Below are 25,750 nucleotides of genomic sequence, written 5' to 3' on the forward strand. Positions count from 1 at the left end.
GATTAATACATAACACCTCTGCAGTCATAATTCATAGTAGATGATTAACAAGAATGTATCACTAGCAATCATAACAATGAGGAATGCTATTTTACCTGCCCTTACAATTACAAAAATGAGGATTTTCAAATTCTTCAGCCAGTCAAACAAGTCTTTCAATATCTTTGCTGTCCAAATAGGATGATGCTTGATGTTAAATGTCAGTACCTCTGGCTCCATTCTTCAAATTTCAACAAGCAGTGGGAAGTAATGAAAAATTCTTATGTATGTATGTCTTCTAGCTGGTAACATAGGATATTTACCATATTTACCTTCTGTGCCTTCTGGGCTCTCTGTCTTTGATTTTTGAGCTCATCTGTTCCTTGGACAGCCATTGGAGCTGGTTGCCAAGTCATGGATCAGAAACCCTCTGATCACACCAAAAGCCTACAAAAGATGTTTCCATACATTCCCCTCCCTGCTTAGTTCATGGCTCCTTTTATAAAACAGGGTCAAACACCCAACGACTTCAAACTTTCTTTCTGTGTTCTGTGCTTAGCCAGTACTCAAATGTTAACACAGCAGAATCTTATGCTATGAGTGGGATTCTGTTGTAATAAAAATGATATCTTTAAAATGATAATGCATCTTAAGTTTCTTTGAATTTTAATGGGGAAATCAGATAAAAATCTGAGATTTGCTTTATAGTTTGGTTGCAAGGTGGGTCTGAAATAGCAAATTATTTATTTAGACACAGAACAAGTGTAGTTTAGAAGTCTGACTAAACAAAATCCCTTATAAATTTTCTTTCGAGTTGAGATACTACAAATAACCTCTGATATAGATTTTATTACATGATAAACATGACCTTTCACCCAAATGTGGACTCAAATTACAGTTTCCAACAGTCATCTTAAAAGTAATGTCTCCTGCAAACACAGGAGACACTAATATTTAGGATAAAGCCTTTGCCTCAGTGAGATTTTATAGTAGAGTTTAATTCCACAAGAGGACTTGGATGACATTTAATGAAGTCCTTAGTGCCTTGGGTTTACAAAACTGAGCATTGTACACCCCACAGCAAAGATAAAATAGATATTCCTAAGTATGTGTATGAGCCAGAAAGATGTAGATGTGGATTTTACACCTCTTAATTTTTAATAGTAGTTTAATCTTTATTCTGCTTATTCCAAATCCTTTTCCTAGCTTTTTTGTAGGAGTGGGATAGGGAAATGTTTGTGTAGATGTAAAGCTTTATGTAATTTTAAAAAAAAAACAACCCCAAGTTCTCCTGCAAAAAGGAGTAATACATGAGCAAGGCATGCCTGGTAAGAGTACTGCAATGTCTAAGAGCGATTGAACGGTGTTTAGGAAATCTTGTATCAGTGGGGGGTGTTTTTTTCTGTACTCAGGTTCTGGAAGATGGCTCTCACATTGACTGGTCTCAAGTTGCAAGGAGCTTTGGGCAGGTTTGGGAAAACAGCAGTGTCTGACATTATAGGTTTTGTGGAGCTGCCTGATGGGAAGGTAAGTGAGAAAAAGTGACCAAATGCAAAAATATTATGTACCCTTTTAGGCTTTGATATAAAGTCTGCTTTGTAAGTTAGAGAGTTACTATTTGCTTAAAAATGTTTTTAATCAGGCCCGTGATGCACTGTTCTGAGAAGAAAATATTGCCATCAATTTGCCCAAAATCCCAGTCTTGCTTTGTAATAATTGGAAAATAGTTAGTGTTGTAATTCCCAGAAAAAAGATCTGGGTTGGCTTAGGGCAGAGTGTCTTCTAATGTGAAAACATTAGTGTACAGAAATACAAAGAGACTGTTGGTCCAAATCTTCACCAATTTCAGTGCATGCAAATTATGTCACATTGCTAAAAAGTTGAACCTCCTAACCCTTTACATCTTCTCTTGCAAATGTCTGTACTTTGCCACTGCTTTGATGCTTTCATGGAAGGAAGCCACAAATGTTAATTGGGTTCTTGCCTGCTTCTGCACAATTACATGCAGGTGCTTACATACTTATCTTCATTTGCATTGAAGGTTGTCTCAGGAACTGAGTGGGGGAATTTGCTGCTTTGGGAAGGTGGCCTCATTAAAGTAGAGCTCTGTCAGCCTGGACACAAGCCTTGTCATGAGGGCCCTATCAGCCAGTTAATTTTTGATGAAGGAGACCTTTACTCTGTTGGAAAAGATGGTGTCATTCGGGTGAGTTTTTCTTTTGCTCTGCCTTTAGGTGTGCACATGTAAGGTCAGCAGGTAAATATTATGTATTTCCTTTACCAGATTTTTGGAGGATAGTTTATTTCCCAAAATTATTTGGTATAACAAAGAAAATAAGAGCACATCTCCACAGTATATGTGTTTGAACTGGATAGCATGGCATGCAGTTTTCCTTGTTTAATAGTAATAAACAAATCAGCTTTTACTTTAGTAAATCAAAACAATCTTCAGTGGTTTTCTAACAGCTTTGTTCCTGACTACATTCTAACATTGTATAACTTCCAGGCCTATTAACATGTGGTGTTATCTAAAAGATAAAAAACAAGCTACAGGAATATTTGAAATTAATTTTCTGCATGTTTAAAAGCTCAGATTATTAATGTTAAAATAACACAGCAATTAACTAGCATCTCAAAGATAAATGTCCTAAAATGGCGGAAAATTAAAGAAAAAGCATCCTGAAGTTAACAAATAATTCTATAGATTAAGGTCAAAATGTTTTCCTTATGTGTCACACCACTTTCTGATCTCACCTGTCAATGATCAAGAATTTTGCAATCTTATTTTCCTGCTCTTTAAGGGAGAACATGATATGTCTTCTGCTGATGTGTGGAATGGCCAAGATAATCAATGGTATACTGACCTATAGAGAGTGGAGGGTTACAAACACTGTTGTTGTTGTTGTTGTATTTTATAGGTTGGTGTTTTCCCTTAGGAAAATTCACGTGATTATAAGCGTTCTAACTGATGTGGTGTCCTTATCGCACAGAGCAGAACATGGAAGGGTTAGACTTCCCATTACTTTGTGCTGCCTCAGTATGAGCCATGCTGAGTGCCCACAGATACCATTTATTCTGCATAGTTCTGAAGCTGCCATGTACAGCTCTGCTAGTGTCAGGGCTGAATTGAAGCTCCAGTCACTGTTCTAGTTATGTTCAAAGCAGTGATTTTGCTTTCTTAAAATTTTGATTTTCCATATTTATTGTGTATGAAAACCACCTGGTCTTATAAAAAAAGCTTTTTATTTTTTTCTTTTTTTAATGCTTCCAATGCCATGAAGATGTGGAACTTTGAGATAGTAGATACTGCTGATCCTGTGGATGACACAGGGTTAGTGGAGATGGAGCCTATGAATGAACTTTGGCTTGGCAAGAATGTCAGCCTGAATTTCATTACAAAAATTCATGACCAGGGACAGTCCTTCTGGTTTGCTCAGGTAAGACACACTCAGGTACATGCATCTCTGTGGAGAAACACAAAATAAGGAACATGCTGGTAAGTAATAGTAGGAGTCTATTACAAATCAGAGTGTTTCTTTTTAGTAGAATTCAGTCTTCTAGATATATAGAAAATAATCTTAATCTTCTTATCTACCTACCTACCTATAGGTTTGTTGTTTTTTTTTTTTTTTTTTAAACACAGAAACAGGCTTCCTAGAGAGGTTGTTTAAGTTCCAAGCCTGTCAATGCTTAAGAGGCATATATAGAGGAACTTTAATAATATAGTTTAAATTTTGGTCAGGCCTGAAGTGATCAGGCAATTGGACGAGATGATCCTTGCATGTCCCTTCCAATTGAATTATGTTACGTTATGCTGTGCTGTGTTTTTAGTGTATAGTAATGTGTGAGACTCTGGCATAAGAATAGGAGAATGCCAAAAAGTATTGTCAAGTTCTATTACCTTAAAGTGATGAATGGGATTCTTAAGACTAACATAATTGCATTTAGTAATTTTTGTTTCACTGTGATAATTAAGGACCTTTTAAGAAGTCACCATGTGCACTTTTAATACGGTAAATTTCCAAATTGAGTGAAAATATTCAATTAATGTGTTTTTTTTCTTCAGGATACAAGTGGATCAATATGGAAGCTGGATTTGACTTTTTCAAATATGGTAATTTTGTTTTTTATTTCTTCTGATTTCTTCAGTTCATTTGCAATAGGAACCATGTCCTGTGACATCCTGTAACTACAATGGTTCCATCAGGAATGAAATTTGTGTTTTGTGAAGTTGTATGGTAGGAACTTGTAGCATTGAAACAGATATTTTATTTCATAAAGTTTTCAAACATAATTGATTGTAATGATTGTGCAGGATGGTAAAGAGGAATTTGATTTTTGATTCCTGAAATTTCAGCTGCCAAATTCAAGTTACTTTAAAGGAGATTAATTCTGTAAACTGGCAATGACAGCTGCATGGATGCAGGAAATGAGTTGAAGGAGTGTTGTTATTTTCTCTATAGACAGGTGTTAGAACTAATCCTTACTATAGTCTTTAAATAACAGAAAGAACTAGAAAAAAATAAGAAGATGATGAAACACATTTGAAGGGTTTTATCCTACTAGTGTTACTGCTGGAGATGTTTTTCTTGGAGAAATAGATGACAGAGGTGAAAAAGCAGCATTTAATTTTTGCTCTGGAACATAATAAAGTTAATAAGAACAATCCTTTGTGGGGAATAGAATTCTAATGTGAAAAGTAAAATATGTTCCAAGAATTTTACGGTAAATAAAATACACATACTATACAAACTAATTGTATTTAATGTAAAAAAAAGAAAACGTTACAAAGTCTGTAATGTCTTGGATGGTTAAATTATTTCCCAGGCAGCATAAGCTCAAACTGGTGAGCACAAGTGTAAAATGCAGCATAATTTCTCTTCTGTTTTGCACCGCAGAGCCATGACCCAGAGCGTGTGTGTACCTTCCACTCTGGGGGGATTGAGGCCATCGGTGTCTCTCCCTTTACATGCCTGATGGCCACCACAGCTCTTGACCGTGAGTGCACTGCTCCTTTCCTCTCATGCCACTGCCATTATTGGTTTGGAAGGGCAATGATGCTTGGTTTGGAGCTACTGTGTTTTGTTTTTGTGCTTTTGCTATTGCAAAGTCACTTTACATCCAATTGTTATTCCTGGGATCAGTTCTTTAATAGTTAAGGCAAACCATGAATGTTTTGAAACAATACTTTAAGACTCTTTCATCCTAAAAACCTGGGATTGTAGCAATGGAAGTTTTTAATGAGAAATTTCATGAATTGTTTGTTCTGAAGGAATGGCTGGAAAGGTGAGACATCTGGTTTGAGTAACAGTACTTGTATTCAGTGCTGGGGTTTAATAAGTTTTGGGATTTTTATCTTGTAAGGAATTACATGCACCTGCAGCATTGTGTAAGCCATTGCAAATATTAATGTTTGTGCCTTTCTTAGAAAATGCAATACCTATTATGCTCTCATGAACAGATAACAAGCAATTACAGACATATTCACTTAACTTGTATAGATGTTGCTGTTTAGGCCTCTCAGTGTTAGCTTTATTGTGCTTTGAAAGAAGAACTACTGGCCAGAACGCTAACAATGTCATTTACATTTTTCAGAAAACATTACAAGGTCTTTTAATTAAATTCCTGTCAGTACTGTCTTGTAATTCGTCTGCATTATGCAATGCAGATATTCTTCTAGCCTGAGGACTAACTCCTACCAGTTGAGCAAACTACGTTTCACATAAATGCTAGTTGGAAGGGAATTTTATGCAATCAGTATGTGTGCCTATGAATCTGGTTATTTTCCCTCTAATGAAATTGGATCTTTTGTGGACAATCTCCTATGTTTTCTTCCCTAGGCAGTTCTAAATAGTAGCCTATCATCTTTCCCTATGTTGTCGGTACAGATTTTCTGTAGAGTATGCCACAATTCTGTGCTCTCTTGAAAATTACATGTAGATTGTCAGCCTGGGACTTCTTATTACAACCCTCAGCCTCAAAAACTCTTTGTTCTGTATAAGTTGAAGAGTGAAGAAATCATGTGTTTTGTTCATGAGCACCATGTTAGCTATGGTGCTCTGTAACCATCAGTCATCTTTCATGCCGACATTTTGTTACTCAAAAGAGAAAACATACATTTAATCCGGATTTTAATTCAAATAAATAGACATTTCTCCATAAATCCTAACATGTAAGTGACATTGCAAGAAATAAATTCTTACTGTCTCCTTTCCACACAGGGACAGTGCGCATCTATGATTTCAGCAGCAACAGCCAACTGAGCGTAATCAAGTTTAAACAGGGAGGAACAGCGCTGGCATGGGCACCGGCTATTGTGAGTGTTTCCTGGCCTGTTAAGCAAAAATTCATCAAGGAGCCTATGAGCCTGCCAGCATCCAGGAAGCTGCTCAGCAAACAAGACATTAGACCTCACTTGTTAGGCCATGGTGAAATTCACTGTAGCAGGATAGATAAGTTTGTGGGGTAGTATGTTTGCATACAGTATGGGAACAGTTTAACTTTACTATGGGTTTTCAGGTATCCTACTTTATGCCTTCCTAAAATTTTAAAATCAGATTTCTGTGTGCAGTATGGGAAGTAGTCTGAGTTCTTAGACTAACAGCTTCTATTTAACCGACACAGAGCAAATGTCAATTAATATTGAGTTAGTTACCACATTTTGAAATGACAGCCCAGACAAATCACAAACATTTGGAGATAAATCATTAAAAACTGTTGCCAGAACTGATCATTTGTGGAATGTGGAGTCTATCACTTGTAGGCATATTTGCTAATTTTAATTAAAGTAGTGTCTAGTCATGTTCTTGAGAAAACATAGCAGCCTGGTGGATTAATAACAAGCAAATTTAGGAGGCAAATAATTACTTGAATGTTCAAAGTGAGGGTTCCACTGGGAGAGTGCCTTCATTTTATAAAAGTTATTATTTTATAAAAATATAATTCTGACCATGCAGGCTTTCAGAGATGCTGTTAAGTGGTTACCTATACCTTCATGAGGTAAGATGTCTGCCACAGTAAATTGTACAGCATCACAAAACTGACTCAGTTCAGTTTTATGAAAGTTATTACTTGACACAATCTGAAAAATAAAAGGCACTTAGTCTATCCAGCTGCATTTAAAATTGCATTAGGTACTTGGTCACAATTTAAAGAGTGCAAATGTATTTTAAAATCTCTGCTATTAATCTAAGAAAACTTAGTCCAACATACTTTGAAGCATCTGTATACCATAATCACCTCATAGGCAAGCTAGCAGTGTCTTTGTTAGATAAGTGAATAGTGACAAGTCAGCTCATAATCGCCTTCAAAACATTACCACGTATGCCAAAATATCAGCTAAATCCACAAGTCCAGCTATATCCAGCTAAAACACAGGCCTGTCTCTGCTAAGGTTTATCACAGTTCAAGCCTCTCTTAATTGTTAGCAATAGGCTTACCTACAGGACTTACAGTAAGGACTCCTCCTCCTTTCCATCTCAAGTGGCATTCCCTGTTGACTGCTGTACTTTCTATGGACTCAGCCAGACCCAAGCCTGTTCCCTGACCTCTTAAAAAATCATACTTATGTTTGGTGCCCCATATTATATTCAGGGAAACATAATTCTTTGTTTTGAGTTTCAGCTCTTTTGCTTAAGAAGCTACTGATATATCTTTATGTCAGTATGAATTACCTCTTCCTCTGACATTACAACCACATCCTCATTAACATCTTCAGTTTCAGTGACATGTTATCACTAAAAAAAACCAAAACACAATCCAACCCAAAAATAGGCCCCAGTCCTCTCTCTTCCTTTGTGATATCATATTAGAGATGATAAATGACATTTCCCACGTATGCAATATTCTTTGTGCTTTAGCAACACTTCCACATAAGGTGAGTTTAAAGGTAAACAACAGACCATAATCTGGATTATTCTTTGAAACTCTCAGATGTACACTGTGATTTTTTTTCTTTGTTTCACTTAAAGGTAAGTCCTGAGGGAGGTCTAATTGCTGTGGGGTTTGAAGATGGTGTTGTCCGCATGATTGAAGTTTATGATCCCACACTGCTGCCCGGTCATGAAGGACAGGCCAATGAGATTGCAGAGATAAATCTGAAGCAAGTTTTCAAACCTCATGCTGCTGCAGTCACAGCCCTGGCATATGAACCAAAGGGATATGTGTTTGCCACAGGGGTATGTATCATGCAGTTTGGTTGGTTTTATTAAGCCATAAATGTAGAGCCTTTAAAAGGAGATAAGGTACAAGTTTGTTTACTGACAATGCAGTTTTACTTCTGTTGCTGCTGTTGATTGCTTGCTGTAGTTCTCTGTGCAGGGAGAAGGATCTGTTTGCACTCACACCTGTTTTTCTGAAGGAAAGCAACCATGCAATTCGCACAATTCATTTTGTGAATTACTGGACTGTTTAGTGTGAATTCTGTAATTCCCTTTGAAAATGGATTTGGTTCATTGGGTTAATTTGGTTCAGGAATTCGTTTACTAGGATCTTGGAATTAGTAAAAGCAAGTCCGTTGGTACACCCCATTGGCAGCAATCCAGCTGCTACCCAGCACTGCTTGGCCTTGCCACAGGGTCGGTCAGTCAGTCATTATGCCTGGTAGTCTTTGAGATGGTTTCCAGTTAACGTGGTGTCTCTTTTTAAAAGCTTGTCCTTAGCCATGATCAGTTTGCATTTGCAGTTACACGTTCCTTAAGCTGAATTCCCATGCATTTAATTTAGTGTAGGATTTAAGGTAAAATGAATAATATTGTGTGCCAGTTTTTGAACTTCTTGTTATCTGGGGAAATCAGCTTGTGCTGCCTTATCTGAAAAATCAGGCCTGAGCCTGAGATTTGAAGGAGTTCTTGGGGCAATGGGTAGCCATTAAGAGATATGGGTGCAACATGTTTCTTGGAACAGTGTGGGCAGGGTTTTTATTTCCTCCCAGTAATCATCATGGAAATCCAGTCCTAAATCTCCCCTGTTTAAACACAAAAAAATGGAAGTGTGTGCCTATGTCATAAAGTAATTAGAGTCTTTTGAATTTTTGGTCAGCTATGATTCAGTCATCATCTTTGCTTATTTGTTTGTTTTTCCTCAGAGTAAAGACAAAACAGTTTTCTTTTTTGCTGTTAAGAATGAATACAGGCCTATTGGATTCATCTGTGTCCCTGGACCTGTACAGGCATTACAGTGGTCTCCACCTTCTCATGTGAGTAACGCATATTTGTTTTCTTTCCTTTCTTTCTAGCAGTGTTAACATATAATTTTAAAAAGAATTTCCAATCAAAATAGATGAAGATCCACGACTCTAGTAATGTCCTCTATAGACAATACAAATAACGTTTTGCTCCTTTGTTCTTCATGCTGCTTCAGCATGACAAAAGGTTCTGTATAGCTAAATCTCTGGTTCGGTCACTATGGACATATTTTGGGTTTTGGATAATGCAAACTACAAGGTTTTGGTATGCTTTTTGAGCCCTTGACTTTGAAGAAACAATCTTATTCCTTAGCTTTTGAAAGAACTGATTCTTTTTGACAAAGAAGTTATTTGGGCATTACTGTCTGTGACTCTTGCCCCTATTAAAACAGGCTTTTGAAAACCTTTTTGACATTAAGAAAGATTTTGGGTGCTTCTTGAAATTCACATTCTGTGTTTGAAACGTGTCAGGACATACCAATGTAGGTTTTTGCTAATATTTAAAAGTGTTCCAGGGTTAGGATAACATTTGAAATTTTATTTGGTCCAGTAACCTTATTTAGAGGAGAGACTATTAATTATTTTTAAATTCTAGCAAGATACATTTTGCAGGTGCATAGTGGCAAAGTGTGGTTATTTCCACTTCTAAAAGCTGGCAAAATAAGTCTTGTTGGTATGAATTCTATCTCACTGCAGAAACAACAGATCTTGATCTGACAGTTGCGTTTTGAGTCCTTTCCTTAAAGACAAGGTACTTCTCCTTACTAAAAAAGCACCCTTTGTGTCTTGGGTGTTAGATTCTGCCTGAGTAAGTTTCTCTACCAGTATCTGGCCTCCATTGCTAGATAAAAACATTTGCTTAACACAGTGCCAGCATCTGAGTGTCACACCTCTTCTTTTTTTTGGTTTGTTTTAAAGAAGCACGGGTTATTTAAATACATTACATTTAATGAATGCATTTTTAAACTGAGATCCTATAGACACAGGAACCATATCATTCCTAGTTAGGGTTTCCATAGCAACTCTAAAATGTCCTCTTTGCACATTTTTAATGATAGGTCAGATAAAATAAGCCTCTCTCTCTTTTCTCCAGACAGTTTATGAAAATTGAAACTAAATACAGACTTTTCTTTTAAAAACTCAAAACACTGAATAATTATTACCTTCACCTCACCTATTCTTCCTAACTTCCCATTTTAAAGGACTTGTGAGGTGCCAACAAAAAACAAACTGTAAGGTAAGTAGCATTTGGCAAGACTTTGAGCCAAGTCTTGATGATATAAAGGATTTATTAGTATGGAAATATATGAAATTATCAACCAAAAACCTACTATGTTATGGGTCAAATCCATCTTTTAATTTAACCAAATTTCCAAAAGATCATCATACTGCTTTCAAGCTAAGCAGTGTCAGAATTTCAGCTGGTTTGGACACAGCAAGTATTTCCTCAATTCCTTAGCTTTGCCTAGCATAAAAGAAGCTCACTGACTTCTGATGTCCATTTAAAAGCGTACATAGAAATAAGAGCACAGGTAAGTGTGGCTGGAGTTTGGCTTTATGCCTATGCATCTGCCTAACCAACTCTTCCTCCCGTTTGTCTCAATTCCGTTTATACATCTGCCCCATTCTTTGTGTTTTTGTACAGAACAAGAGCACGCTGCTCATCCTTTGTGAGAATGGCTTTGCTGTCCAGGTTCCTGCCCCTCACCATGGGAAGCAGTATACAGTGACCACCTATCACATAGTAGACCTGCCAACACAGTACTTCCATTTTTATAGTGTTAAATCCCAAATCAAGGTAAAAAACTCTCCTGTGGCAGAATTTCATCTTCTTCATTGTGCCAGGTGACCAAACTGCCCAAAAGAGTTTCTAGTCCCTGTATGTCATCACAGGGTTTTTGCTAAGCTCCTTGAAAGGGAATGGCAGGTGAAAGCCATTTGTGGTTTGAAATTACAAGTTGTTTTTGGTTTATTCAAACCTACATGACACTGAAAGCATGATGTGAATTTTGATTATAATTAGAAGACAGCATTAGAGAAAGGGAAAGGTAGTGCATTAGTTCTCAAAATATTTTAATTTTGGTAATTTTGACAAAAAGCACTGTTTCTTGTGGCTGATATTCACCCTATAGGAAATTTCTTTCAACAGTTATTAAACTGCCAGGTAGTCACCTTGAAGCAAATATGAAACATCTCTTTTTTTTTTTAGCAGTGTTTCTGGCTTTTAAGAAATCTTTTACGTTTAAAGGTGTGCATTTAATTTCTGAATGGTACTTAGTATTTAAAAAGATTGTGTGGGGCCAAAGGAAAAGAGTTATGTCAAGTCACAGCTACAGTTAGTTTTGTGAAACTAAAAAACAAGCTGATGTTAGGCTCAGAAGGAGAACTCCAGTGAGCAGGCTCTCAGTTCCATACTCAATCCACTACAATGCAACAGCCTCTCTCGTTCTGTTCTTAACCTGTGATTTCTCTGCCTTCTCTGTTAACTGCTCCTATATTACTGAAGCTCGGGCAAAGCTTCATTTTGTGTTATAATTTGGAGGAAGTTAGCATGCAGGAGCAAGATCTCTAGATGCTTTTTCGCAGCAATACCTATAAGAATGATCACAAAGCATGCATGAGAAAGGAAAGATTAAAATAATATGTATTGAGTTTTGTCGGTTTTCTTGTTTGTTTGGTTTTCTTTTTGTTTTTTAGTCAAATTAGAAGAATAATGTTGAGAAACAATTACTAAAAATAAAAAATGTTTCTACAGAGAGAAAGAATATTAATGGCTTTCTTTTTACTTTGGAATTAGATAAATAATTAATAAGTTACAAAAAGGATGTTCTAATGCAAGGAAAGATTTCTCCCAGTAAGGGTGGTGATAAAAAAAGTAATTTTTATTATTCCTATCCCTAGAACAGGAGATTTTTTAAAAGGTGTATTAGACAAAGATCAGCTGATAATATTTAAGGGCTTGCTGGTTCAGCTATCTAATATCTTCTTAGGAAGCTATTATTTTAGAGAATGTTTGGTATTTGTTTATGCTATACTAGGCTTGGATGGAAGAGAATTTTGAAGGTTTGATAAATCTTTCCTTCATTGTTCAGAAGTTAAGTCAATTACAGCTTCTCTCTTTTGCTCCATACCAGTGATGCACTAGAACTTATTCGAGTTCAGCTTTCCAGTTCTTTTCTTTCTCCAGGGCAGGCAGGGGACAAGACTTAGGATTTCTGCAGGAGTAAGCATAGTGGTGAAGATTTGGAATAATCTCTCTGAAGAAATGTTGAAATCTACTTGTCATTCAAAATTATTTCTGTTTCAAAGGAGCAAGAGTAGATACTTCAGAGGAGGGAAAGGGGGGAATTTCACTGGCGAGTCCCATGAAGTCTGGTTGATCTCTGCTAAGTTGACAGGAGATTTCTGTAGATATTTTGTATGTATAATGCCAGGACCACCTTGGATTTCATGTATGAGACTCCTTCAGTCAGTGATGTGTGGAGTGCCTTGGTTTCATGTCTTGTGTTTCTCTGCTTGTTGTAATAGCTGAAAGACGAGATTGCTCGGAGAGAGAAAGAAAAGGAAGAGAAGGAGAAGGCAAGGCTTGAATGGATAAAGCAGCAAAAGGAGCTGGGAATTGAGGTAGAAGAAACTAAAGAGGAAGAAGCTGAAGAGGAGCCATTGCCACCTGTCTACATACCAGAGGAGCCCAGTCCTATCCTCTGTGGCTTTTATTCAGCACCCGGAAAATTTTGGCTTTCCTTGGTAAATCAGTTTTTACTTCGTATTGATTGGGTTGCATGATGTGACATCCTTTCCCTTTGAAACCTGTCATCCCTAGGACATCCAATTTCTTTCATGCTTGACTGGTTTTACTGGTTTTTGTGAAGTATACCAGTAGTGTCACTCTGATTCAGATTGTTTGGTTAATATCCAGTAGGTGCCCTTCTTGGTGGTGGCTGAATGGGCACGAAGACTGAGCTGTTCCCTCACAAGCAGAAGGTAGAATTTTAGCATAGTGGTAGAATGGCTTTTAATGCCACAGATCATGACAGACTTCTGTCTGTGGATAAATAGGGTCTCTAGGTGTTTGGAGGTAGCATTTTCTAACCTATCACAGGTACTTAAGAAAGGAAGAATTATTCTGAAATTTGCATTTTCCTGGTCAGTTGCTTCAGTTCTCTTTTGTCACCATTTCCTTATGGTCCTTCTCTTCTTCAGGGTGGATACGACTCAGGGTTTCTCTATCATTGCAAATTCTCACATGGTGGCGAAGAAGACCCTGAGGAGAGGAAGGATGAACCTTTTGAAGTGATTCCTATGAAGAACACTGAGAACAATCCCATTCACCGAATCTCCTTCTGGTAAAATACTGTGATGTAACAAATAGCTCTGGGATAAAGCTTGATGAAATTTAACTTGGAAGGGGGAGTGTATGCTCCTTTGTCCCTTTTCAATTGTGGCTCAACTCTAGTATACACGAACTCTCTCTGATTTTCCTGGTACTGAGTTTCACTTAAAATTCCTAATGGGCATAGCTGAGCCATGTGTCTGATAGAATAATTTTAAAAGGCCTTCAAAGACAAAAAAGTGGGATTTCCAAGTAAGTACAGACTAGAACTCAACCACCCTACATTGTAGAACCCTTAGGTTTCTAAGGTTTCTAGGAGAACCCTTAGAAGTCCCTGCATATAGTGATCAACAGAACAGCAGTTCTTTATCATAGTTAACAAAGAGAATTAGAACATGGAGCAGTCAGTCCATCCCTCTAGTGCTAAGAATATAGGCTTCTCAGGACATTCTGTGAACTGTATGAATGGAAAGGCTGGATTCTTTTCAGACTCGCAGTATTAGGTTCTCTGTAAGAATATGCATGTTCTGCATCAAAAGGAGGCAGGTTTAATTCAGGGTTTAATCTACTGCTGGCTGTATTCACCACCATCTGTACTAAATGGGGAGCAGGGGCTAAAAATCTGCTTTTCTCATTTTTAACTTTGTGTCTGCTACACTGCCCAGCTCAGGGCTAAGAGTAGTTCTAAGATACATAGCAAGTGCAGCCAATTAGCTGCAAAACACTTCATAGTAGAATCACACATACTCTAAATGGTCCAAATACTTTGCTTTCAGCTTCCAGACTTGGGAGAGTGATTTCTATTAAACGAGATCAGCTCTTTTAATATTTTGAGCTTGCTTGTTAGAAGTTGCTGCTATTACTCTTTCTTGTTGTTTATTTAACAGCACCCAGCCCCCGCTGATGTTCTGTGGGATGCAGGATGGCTCCCTGCGTGCCTATCCTCTCAGGGAGGAAGGCATCTCTGAGGGTGCCCTCAAGGACTACTGGTACCTGAATGTGCATGACAACGATAATGGGCAGATCCGGGGGATCTGTTGTAGCCATGATGATGGGTGTCTGATTACCTGTGGTGGAGATGGAAACATTTTTACATTTGACCTCTTGTCAGAGGAAGAGGTTCCCAAAGAGCTAAAAGTCATGATCCCCCCTCCTAGGGTAAGTTGAATTAGGCCTATTTGGAATGAAGCAATCCAGATGGGCAAACATGGTTCAATTATTTTTCTTAAAGATCTTTCACAGCAAAAGCTGAAATTTCCCAAACTATTTAGAAGAATAGCTCTTGCAAAATGTTCCCTAATAAATGGGCTCTGGGACTGCATTCTTCCTTCTCAGTGTTTTGTGTTTTTCTCCAAATAAACATAGTGTGTCTTATTCATGCGTAATATTCTGCCAGTGCTTTCCCACTCAAAGGTGTAGTCATGCATATTCCTGGAATGAAAAATTGCAAGGATTTCTCCTACTTCATACCTTTCTTGGGTTTAATTCCAGTAAAGTATGATTCTGCTCTGGATGGGGATTCTAGAAATACTATTGGAGAATATCATATATGTACTTTCTCCATATATCTAGTACCATTCATCTAAAATTCACAATGGATTTTTTTACATTTGCAAAAGAGCACAACATGATGCTGATGCTGTTGCTCTTTCACTCTTGGGCAGCATTAGTAGTAATGAATTTACAGGTGTCCTGCACTCACTGCAGAGCTGATCATCTTTAGCACATTTAAATGGATGACACTGGAACTCAGAAGCAGTTCTACTGATAATGCACAGGAAGAGGGATGTCAACTAAAATGTTCAGACTTCATTGAATTTTTAAAAAGTCTTAAGAGTGTCTGAATTGAATAAATATAACTTGAAAGAAGCAGTGAGACCTGTTAAGTAAAGAAATGCCATTGTGCACAATAAATATTACAGTGGCCATACATTCAGTAGAGTTAAAAAATCTTGAAAGTGTCAACATAAAACAAATTAAACTTTTAAATATGTTTTAATACTGGTTAGTAACTACATTTTGAAGGATGCTTGGCAACAGAGACAGAGGAAATTGTGATTTTGGTAATTCAGCTAAATTGTTCATGACTAGTTGGAATTCTTTACCAGTATGACAAGAACATATGGCACTGAGAATAGAGCCAGAGTTACTTTCTAAAAGTGAATTATTAGAACCTTTGATATCAGAGCCTTACTAACTCCAATATTACAAGAAGTTATTAATATACAATTATAAGCATATGTTCAGATTTATAGTTTTAAATATGTAAGTAGCTCTATATAAAGACCTTTATGGTCAGTTCTGTTGTTCAGGCTAACAACATTTCTTAATGAACATTCTAATAGAGTTTTTCCTTTTCAAAGTATATCTTCATTAAGTATCTGTTCTAGTTTTAAGTCATGTGGAAGATTTAAAAAATTCTATCTTCGTTAAACTTAATGAGATTCTTAGAGAATCAAATACAAATCATCTGAAACTAATTGAGTTAAATTACAGATCAATTAAGTACAGCTAAATTGTTGGGTGATAGTCCCCCCCCTTTTGTCAGAGAATGATTGCCTAGGGAAATGAGGCTTGTGCTACTGCAATGTCCATCCATCTGCCATTCTTCACAGCTAATAATTGTGAATCCATTATGCAGTCAGCAAAAGCCAACCAGACTAATTACAGAAGTAACTTGGAATTAGCCTGTGACACACTGACTCTTGTCAATGTGGCTGTGAGGGGAGACAAGAGAACTGGGCTGGGAGGTAGAGAACCAAAGGTGTTATGGGACAGAGTGAACTTAGGACAAGCAATGATGTAATGATTTATGCCACTGGGGAGGTCATAGGATTTGTGTTCTCTGTCCCTAATGTTTCATTAGTTCTTTTTACATATAAACCAACTTCATTGCTTTTTCTGCTTGAAACATTACAACGTAATATTTAAGGCCAGGTAGTAATATTGAAAATGAAGATTTCTTTTGTTTTTGTGAGAGGTGGTGAAAGCTCTGTCTTAATCTTTATAAAAGCTGAACTGTAACTGCTTGTTTAAAGACAAGACAATGTTTTTATTCCAGAGAGGTCTTGAGAAGGAGAAGGCTACTGAAGACATTAAGGATCCTGATGCCTACAAGTAAGAGATGCATAGATAATGATGAAAAGGATTTTCAAGTGTTGGAAGCTCTTTTCACATGTATTTCTTTTTGCCTACAAAGAAGAGGGACAAATTGATCAACCCAGAATTTGGGTCATTTATTTGTGAAACACACAGTTTTTTCATGCTTTCTCTCCATTTCATCTATTTTTCTCTGGAAGTAATTCAAATATCATACTATGAGGCAGTTAACTTCATACTACAGAGACAGCAAAAAGTCAAAGCCCCTTGATGTTAAGAGTGTGTAAATATACAGGAAGATTATTCCTTTTTAAGTTACCTTAAGAACCATTGAGTTCACTGGGAATTTAAGACTATCAAGGAAATCTAAAAGGTCATATAAACTGTAACCTTTCCACTCTTGCATTGAGATAACATCATTTCCTTTTTATGCATTTTCAGTATTGAGGAATACAAGCAGAAAGAGGAGCATGAACGGAAAATGAAGGAAGCTGAAGAAAAGAAAAATAGGAAAAGAGAGGAGTTAAGTGCCCTGAGACAAGACTTTGTTTTGCTCCTTCAAAAGAATCAGGAGTTGCCCAAGCACATGCAGTTGCACAGAGAGGTACACCTGGCTTTTATTAGGATCATTTACATTTACAGGCACCTTCTTCTAAAATGTTGCTACATACCATGTTGGGGCCAAAGATGTCCAATGCTTTGGATTAAGGTAGTTTTAAGAATATATAAATTGATGGACTTTTGAATCGCAGCTGAATTACAGCTGATTATTTGTGCCAAGCAAGAAGCACGGGAAAAGAATTTGGTTCTCTGTGGAGATAGCTTCTGAAATAAAGGATAGTGTTGATGTGCATGCAACTAAGGCACCTAGGTAAAAATATTTATATGAAGATCTAGTAGCCGAAATAATGTGATGCTGGGTTTTCTGTCTTCCTGCAGGAGTTTGAGATGGACCGCAGGATCTTTGAAGAGCTGGACAGGCAGACACTACAGAGAATCCAGTTAGTGCAAAAGCAGCTGGCTTGGGAGCATGAGAAACAATTCATTGGACTGCAGAAACTACAAAAACAGTAATTACCACTTTTCTTCTGACCTTCCATGGGGTTAATTGTCTATGAAGTTGTACCTCCCACAAGAAAAAAGAATGTGATTTTTTTTCTCTCTCATATAATCAGTATTTAATCTATTCTGTTATGATTCTGTTCTTATTTAAGAATCTTACTTATTCTTGGAACATACACAAGAGTATATGTTCATATTTATTTGTAATTACTTCATTGAATCTTTGGTAAAAATGCAGATAGTCAAATGAAGGAAATTACTTCATTTGGATTCACTTCTGTATGAAGAAAGCTGGTTGAGACTATTTGCCTGGGGTTTTGCCAGTAAATTCAATAAGAACCAAGAACTCTTACTGAAGTGTTGAAAAACAACCTGGGAAATGAGTGCCTGTTTTTAAGACATGTTGTGTGTCTGTCAGGTATTTTAATGTCATTGCTAACACAATGTTCTCTATACAATTTGAAGTTAAAAAACAAACTTTCTCAAGAACAAAAGTTTAGGCATGAGGTCCATTTTGAGTTGGTTTTCATAGATCTAGGTAAGAGCAAAACATTAATTAATAAAATAAACACACAATTAAAAAACCACCTTAGGCACACAGAGTATGTGACTGGGAAAAAAGATAGAATGAGCATGTTTTTGACAAGTCCTTAGTGGAAGATGAAAATTACTCTCATGAAGAACCTGGTATAAGTTTCAATATTGGGAAAAGTCTTCATGTGTTTATTCTTGATCATCTCCATTCCTAGATTGCATAAAAGCCAATAGATAGTGTCATATGTCATCCTGCTATGCAATTACTTACTGACTTGTGGATTTATATGTAAGGATTGCATGTGCAATAAGTAAAAACTACACTATTCATGCCCTTTTGGTCAAGGTGAAATGGTATGTTGTGCCCACTGACATCAGACAGTTTTGTCTAATTTGTGATTCCAGGTTTCAGGACTCTCTGGAATTTACTCTCACTGTTCATGCTATTCAAAGCAATCATCAGATTTCGACCTACAGCCTTCTAACAGTGTCTGAGAAATACGCCCAAGATAAGAAACAGGAGGACAGCAAGGGGGCAGTACATAAAGAGAAGTGGACAGGACGTAAAGAGGCAGAACAAGCAGAAGAGGAGATCTCCAGAGAGACAAGCCCCATGCACAGAGGTAATGATAACCATTTAAATCTTTCAGTAATAGGATTTCTGTCTTTCAACTCAGTTTGTGTTCCTGAGTCCAAGTTAAAAATACACATGTAAGTGCAGGTAAAGAAATATAGATGTAATGTGTTTTTTAGTACCTACGTACAAAGTAACACTCAAATATGGTTTTCCATGTTTAGATCAATCTCAGCAATTGTCTGTCAGCTGCGTGGGTAGAATGTGACTAAAAGTCAGTCAAAGAACCTGAATACTTACAAAACATCCGCTACAATGGAACTAATTTACATCAGTTCTACAGGAGTTGTCTGAGGGAGTTTCCAGTGGCTGGAACTGCACTGTGCTGCATGGTATTACATTTTCACATGGTTATATCTTGTTTCAGGAAGTGTAGCTTTTGAGAATGAGGCTGAAAGGCTGAAGACACCAGATGTCCAAAAGCCAACCACGCGTTATATAGAAAGCAGACGTCAGAAAATCAGAAGACTCATTGAGAAATATGATGCACTGAAAGCCAAGATCATGAAGAGGAGGGCAGAATGGCATGAATTGTGAGTCTTGAACTGGACTCTGTTCCCTTTTAGTTCTTCTTGTTTGAGGTCTAGTAATGCCATTTAGGTGTCATATGGCACCATAATCTCCCTGCTTAGGTTTTTATATTCCTAAGGGTTGTATTTAAAACAGATGAGTTTTCATGTATTTCCAAGTCTCGAGAGAGCATTAGAATATATTTAGTTTCTATGGTTCCTGTAAAATATTATCAAATTTGAATCCAGCTCGGTAGCTGTATTTTCAGATAGGGAGTAAAATGTGTCTAAATTGCTCATGACTGAGGGACACCTACACCATTACAGTCAACTCAAAGTGAATCCTGCCAGCCCCTCATGGAGCAGACCCTGTAACAGCTGGGTTAGGTCAGCAGTCTTAGCGTCTCAGCCTTCATGGGAGTGTTTGTGATATGCTGTCATGTTCCACGCTGGTCTTTATCTTGAGCAGCAAGAAAAGGGGACAGGACATCTTTCACAGAATCATAGTTTCTTCCTGAGTTGGAAGGGACCCACAAAGACCATCAAAGGCCAACTCCTATCCTTGCATGTGGCAGCCTCAAGAGTCACACCCTGTGCCTGAGGGCATTGTCCAAACACTCCTTGAAGTCTGTCAGGCTTGGTGCTGTGACCACTTCCCTGGGAGGGCTGTTCCAGTGTCCAACCACCCTCTGAGTGAAGAACCTTTTCCAAATATCTAACCTAAGCCTTATCTTTGAATGACCACTTTTTCAAGGCTGGGTTAGATGGGGCTTTGAGTGACCTGGTCTAGTGGAAGGTGCTCCTGTCCATGTCAGGGGCACTGGAACGAGATGATCTTTAGGGTCCCTTATAATCCAAACCATTCTATGCTCATGGAAGTTCTTCCTTAGGAGATGAATGGCAGGGAATAGGACCAATGTAGAGTCAGAATACAAAGCTTTTAAGGTTATTGAGTGTTTACCAATGTAGAGTAGGATCAAGTATTCTGTGCTACAGACTGGTAGATTGTTGATGTGTGGCTCCCTGAAATTGATAGCAGCATGTGCTCACTTAACCCAGAACTCAGTCTGGGTTAAGTCTGAGTGTGAAGGTTTAAATTTTCCCATGGCAGAGCTGTTTAAGAGTTCTTAGGGGGGAAAAAAATATCTGGGATTTTCATTTAAATGTGCCAGGATATTCTTTCCAAAGTAGCCATTCTTTTCTGAAAGAGATGCTATCACTCTTTCACCTCCCAAACTTTGCTGCACAAGTAAGAGGGTATGAAGTGACTGTTTGTTTATTTGTATGTTTTCTGTCTTGAAGTTCAGCTTTATTTTGTACCTACCAGATATAAGAGCAAACCTAGACATAGCCATGAGAATTCCAAAGATGCTGAGGACATCAAAGAAGCACGGGAGACTATAGGATGTTACAGGCTGAAGAGTGCCACCAACTACACACTCACTGAAGATGAGCGTATAAACACTGAAAAGAAGATGATGCAGCTTGCAATCCTGGAAGACTTGGTATGTAAAACTGTATATAGCCCCACTTTTTGAGAGGAAGTGAGGATAGTGTAATAATCACTGGAGAAATTTTTTAAAGGAATTGAAAGTGAGTGTGGGAATAGGCCTTGAAGGACAGATGGCTGTTTTGAGTAAGCTTTAGTTACAAATCAGCCATTCTCTTGTGAACTGTCTTGTGTTCCAGCAAACCCAAAACTGAATCATTCCAGGTTGACTCTTTATAAATGAGAAAGAGAATTTATCTTTACTAGTATTTCAGCAGGAACATCTGTCTCTTTTAATTACAAGTCTTATAATCTAGTAAAAACACTGAGCTAAATAACTCCTGCCATGAAATACCTTTACAAAAACAGGGATTTGGGTGAGGACAGGTGTTCTAGTGTGGCCTCTCTGTATTTGCACTTTGGCAATTGCTGCTCCTGAAATTGGAATCTTCCTGAGAAACCAGGTTTTTTGGACCCACCTTGCTATGGTAGAACGCCTACAGTCACCACACATCTTTCAACCTTGAAGACACAATAAGTTCAAATGTTGTGCAGTATCTTTGTTGCTTTCCCTCTGATTTTTCCCCCTATCCTTCTCATAGGAATGGTTTTTAATTGTATTTGGCTGGAGTGCAAAAGAGTGATACTGGATAACTTTGACAGCAAGGCCTAAGCATCACAGAAGCAATGCCACAGTCTCGGGGGATTTGTTTGATCATTTTAGTCTCATTCTGTAGTGCTGATGCTGTCAGATAGCCAGTGATTAACCCAACTCATTAGAGCAAACAAAGGGAGTAGTTCTTGTCATAAATTCTGGGTTTATACAGATGAGGAATTCCAGTTGCTTCAGGTGGATGGTGTGTTATTTTCTTCTATAAAGATCAGAGAAGTTTCTGCCAAGTATATTAATGATAATAGATCACATAGATCTATATTGATATAGATCTATATTGATATAGATCTAATGAGAATAGATCACAATTATTACTTTACGTAAAAAGAGTCAACTAATAGAGTGTCCCATTATCACAGAATGTTTAATAATCCTAAAGTTAGCCTTCCTGAGTTGGGTAAGACTGCTTCCTGTGGTGGGGAATCCTACTAAAATAGTTTTTCCTTTGCAGATCCATAAGACGAAAGTGAATATGAACAAAGAGATTGTGTCTTTGAGGGATCTCAAGGTTTCTACTATTGATGAAATCCAAAGTTTAGTGAAGGAAGTCAAATCCATACAGGCAAACTTAGATGTATCAGAACATCTTCCTATTCCCCGGATCCCTCAGTTACACCCAGATGAGGTTCCTGAAAAGGTAGTTGAGTGCAGCAGTGACGTCCTCCTAAAGTTCAAAGAGGAGCAGGAGGCCACGGCAGAGCTGGAGGAGCCGCTGGAAGGATGTGCCTCGTTCCGCGCATTTAGGCACGTGTTTCTAAAAACTCTTCCTATGGAAGAGGGTGATGCCATGGTGCAGGCTGGAGATGCATCAGCTGTGGTCACAGGGAAGCAGGAGGCTTATAAGATGGAGAAAGTAGAGCCAACAGAAATGGAACTGGAAATTTTAATGAGAGAGAAGATAAAAAATCTGTACTTGCAGGAGACCTTGATTAAAAAGGTAGGAAATTGAAAGTTATTTTTGTCAGATTAAAAAATCCCACTGGTTCATAAATGAAACCAAAACCCCTTCAGTCTCAGGATTGCAGCTAGTCTTGCCTTTCTGCAGTCCCAGAAAATGCTAACTATTGCAAATTTACAGTGGAAATCAGTATAAATCCATAAATATAACCTGTGTTCTGACTATTATCACTTGAAAGATATCTTAGATTTCTTACTGATTGTGACATGAAGCTGTGATCTTAGTGGCCAAAAAAAAAGGGGAAAAAAAAAGAAAAGTAAAATGTTAGACATAACTTGAAAAATTACAGAGTTAAAAAGCAGCATCACTACAACTTTGTAGATTCATGTTCTCAGCTCTTCAATAACTGTAGTCTCAACTTTTTGGTCTAAAAATTACTTTGTAGGATTAGAAAAGGTACAAAAGAGAGTAACCAAAATGCTTAGTCACGGAAAAGATTCTTTAAAAGGTACATCTAAGTGGATAATGTATCTTTGGCCTGCAAAAAAGCCAACTGAAATGGTTTTAGAGATGTGATAAAATTCTGAATAGCATAGAAAAGGAGAGTAGGAATAATGTCCTAAAAGAAGGAGAGATATCAAATGAAATGGTTACATAGAAAGGTTGAAGCATGCAAGTGAAAATAGTTTTCCTATCCAACAATTAGCTAAGCTTTGGAGCTCAGCACTAGAACATGGGGGAAGCTATAATTTGATAGTGTGGAAAAAATCCATTCAAAACTGTTGAACACAAGTATACTGCTTCAAACTCAGGATGCACCTAAGTCAGAGTTTAAGAGAGCTGTATAGCAGAGGTATGCCACTGTTCACTTGTTTGCTCCATTTCTTAGCATCTCTCCTCTAATATCTGCTACTGGGAGTTGATTCTTTGGTCTGCCTCAACACAGACACCCTTGTGTTTATGTGTATGAAGGTTATGAGGGAATACCCAAATTCTGCTGTGAACATCACACACCTGTAAGTTAATGTTAGCAGCTGCTAGTACTTATTTTGCTGTAAATGTCTAAGTGAAGAGCTGGCAGCTGTTTCAAAAGAAGTCTGTCAAGACAGAAGAGTTATTTATTGATGCATCTGGGATTGTTATATAAACTACTGTAAACTACAGACTACTCCAAAACATTCTCTGAAGACTAAAATACTTCAGGGATGGAGCGGATGCAGTGAAAGATTCCTGTGAAGCCCTGGTGATTCTTTTACTATTATGCTGAGAACAAAGACAAAGACTTGGGATTAACTTTGTGTTTCAAAGTGCATCACTACTCTCTAGGAAATAACATTTCTGAGTTGTTGATTTGGCAGAGAGAATTTTTCCGTTCTGCTCCCTTCTCTAGCTTTGCATGTTTAACTGCACTGGAAATACTTTTCCTGTTCCTGATTTCACACTACTTTGCTCCAGATCAACACACTGGTGATCAACTTTGATGCTGAACTCCGCCTTTTGCGGCACAAGAAACTGAAGATGGATGTGCAGATGAAAAGTGCTGATCTGCGCTGCATCACATGCTGCGAAGAGCTGCTTATCCTGAAGAAACTTGAGATACATGAGGATCTTCTTGAGGAGCAAATTTGTGCTATCATCAATAAACAGGAGGACATACATGTAAGTAGACCACGTGTAACATTAATTTAAATTTAACAGTACCATTAGTGCATGACTTGAAACAAAAGTAAACCATAAAGTAAATGGTGACATCCCTTGGCTTTGTTTTAGCACCAATCCAGTGACTAGTGCTAAATTTTGAAAAACAAAAAACTCTTGATGATCAGCCTAATAGGATGGTCACTTCTGATGTCGCCCTGTTTTTTAAGTTTTTCTAAGCCTTCTGATGTTTACATTCTTGTAATGAACTTTCTTTCACACTTTATGTAAATAACTTACTATTTTGCATTTTTTTACGGAGGAAAAGAAATTTGATAGACTGTTAGTTTATCCAGTCTCATTGGAGAGTGACAGTGTCACTGTCACCCTCCAATCCACTGTCACTTTCCGATATCTATAAATGTTGGAGTCAAAAATTAAAAGTCTTTTTTTGCCTTGGAAAATCCAGTGTCCGTGTCTGTTTCATGTCCTAAAGTGACATTCTAACTTCCAATACTTAATTTTTTAATGATCTTAACATCTGTATTTTAATAGATCCTTCATGATATGTCATAAGTGACTAATCACATCCTTTAAGAACATATTCCTAGGCGATGCTTGATTGAACCATGGGTTTAATCAAGAGAGACAGACAAGTTTTGCATTTCCAGATCTTCACAGATGCATCCTATATAGGTACACATGAGCTGTACCTTTTAACTGAAATATATTTTTGTTTGTTTAGTCAAAATTGAAGAGCTGCCTTGCACAAATGGAGGATAGAAAGTCTGAGATTGTAATGCTTGAGGAACGTGAGAAAGCTCTTTATGCCAGCTTCGAAGCATCCCTTGGAGAAAACAATGAATTTGCTGATGTTCTGACAGATATTTTAAAGAAGGAAGTTGTGTATTTGGAAAAAGAAGAAGTAAGAAGAAAAGCAGGTTGGAGATTTTGTTCTTTTTGCTTTATGGATTTGTTATACATATTTCCGTGTGGTCAAGTACATGTCTCTTGGTCTAGCTGGAGCCCTGAGTACACACAACACTCCAGTCAGTTCAAAAGCCCGTAGGTCAAATCTACCCAGATTTGTTTATAGACTGGCAATGTCTTCTGTGGCTGTCATCTTGAATGATAACTATGATGTAATTCAGTTTCTAATATGACTGCAGTTGGTCTGATAACAGCTCCTGCAATTTACACCCTGTAAGTCAATACCGAGGACTGATAATTGGTAAGAGGAAGAGGCATGGTGCTTCCCATGCTTTATCAATGGGAGCTATGGATAAGTGATTAGTCTGTCACATTTGTGGCATTCTGCTTTACTCTGTCCATTGACTAATGAGAGATCATAAACCTAGTCTGCAATCATCTATTACTCACAGGACTAAACCTATTACAAAAGGATTTCATTCATCTTAGTGACTCAGTTTTAAGCTGTTAAAGCTAGGCAGTCCTACTGAGCTAAAATACTTGTGCTCTCTCTGACATGGCTTTTGATTTCCAGTGGGACATGATTAGCAAAAAGTGCAGGCAATGGTGATGTTTTATGACAGATTTGTGCTTCCATATTCTGCTTGGTTGATTAATCTCTCTGGTAGAATGCTAAACCCATGCTGTTCAAATTCCTAACACATATAAAGAGAGAAAATATGTTGAATATAAGTCCCAAAAACATGGGCTGCATCTGTGCCTGTACTACTACTAGGTGATATCTCTCT

The 25,750-nt window shown here is 37.6% G+C and overlaps 1 protein-coding gene across 1 annotated transcript in view; it reads left to right on the forward strand.

Moving 5' to 3' along the window:
* CFAP44 (cilia and flagella associated protein 44) overlaps positions 1-25,750 on the forward strand; it is a 41,304-nt gene that overhangs the window by 9,094 nt on the left and 6,460 nt on the right. The window contains exons 7-27 of the mRNA XM_054269863.1: positions 1,392-1,506; positions 2,021-2,185; positions 3,261-3,416; positions 4,046-4,093; positions 4,878-4,977; positions 6,201-6,295; positions 7,950-8,156; positions 9,065-9,175; positions 10,809-10,961; positions 12,692-12,910; positions 13,367-13,509; positions 14,384-14,654; positions 16,558-16,613; positions 17,037-17,199; positions 17,535-17,665; positions 18,597-18,814; positions 19,193-19,358; positions 20,662-20,839; positions 21,948-22,433; positions 23,850-24,053; positions 24,778-24,973. Coding sequence (XP_054125838.1) covers positions 1,392-1,506; positions 2,021-2,185; positions 3,261-3,416; positions 4,046-4,093; positions 4,878-4,977; positions 6,201-6,295; positions 7,950-8,156; positions 9,065-9,175; positions 10,809-10,961; positions 12,692-12,910; positions 13,367-13,509; positions 14,384-14,654; positions 16,558-16,613; positions 17,037-17,199; positions 17,535-17,665; positions 18,597-18,814; positions 19,193-19,358; positions 20,662-20,839; positions 21,948-22,433; positions 23,850-24,053; positions 24,778-24,973 — 3,581 coding nt within the window. The remainder of the gene's footprint in view (positions 1-1,391; positions 1,507-2,020; positions 2,186-3,260; positions 3,417-4,045; positions 4,094-4,877; positions 4,978-6,200; positions 6,296-7,949; positions 8,157-9,064; positions 9,176-10,808; positions 10,962-12,691; positions 12,911-13,366; positions 13,510-14,383; positions 14,655-16,557; positions 16,614-17,036; positions 17,200-17,534; positions 17,666-18,596; positions 18,815-19,192; positions 19,359-20,661; positions 20,840-21,947; positions 22,434-23,849; positions 24,054-24,777; positions 24,974-25,750) is intronic.

This window comes from Melozone crissalis, unplaced genomic scaffold (genome assembly GCF_028551555.1).
Source record: "Melozone crissalis strain CALT ecotype California unplaced genomic scaffold, PUWL_Pcris_2 ptg000008l_1, whole genome shotgun sequence".
Classification (NCBI taxonomy): domain Eukaryota; kingdom Metazoa; phylum Chordata; class Aves; order Passeriformes; family Passerellidae; genus Melozone; species Melozone crissalis.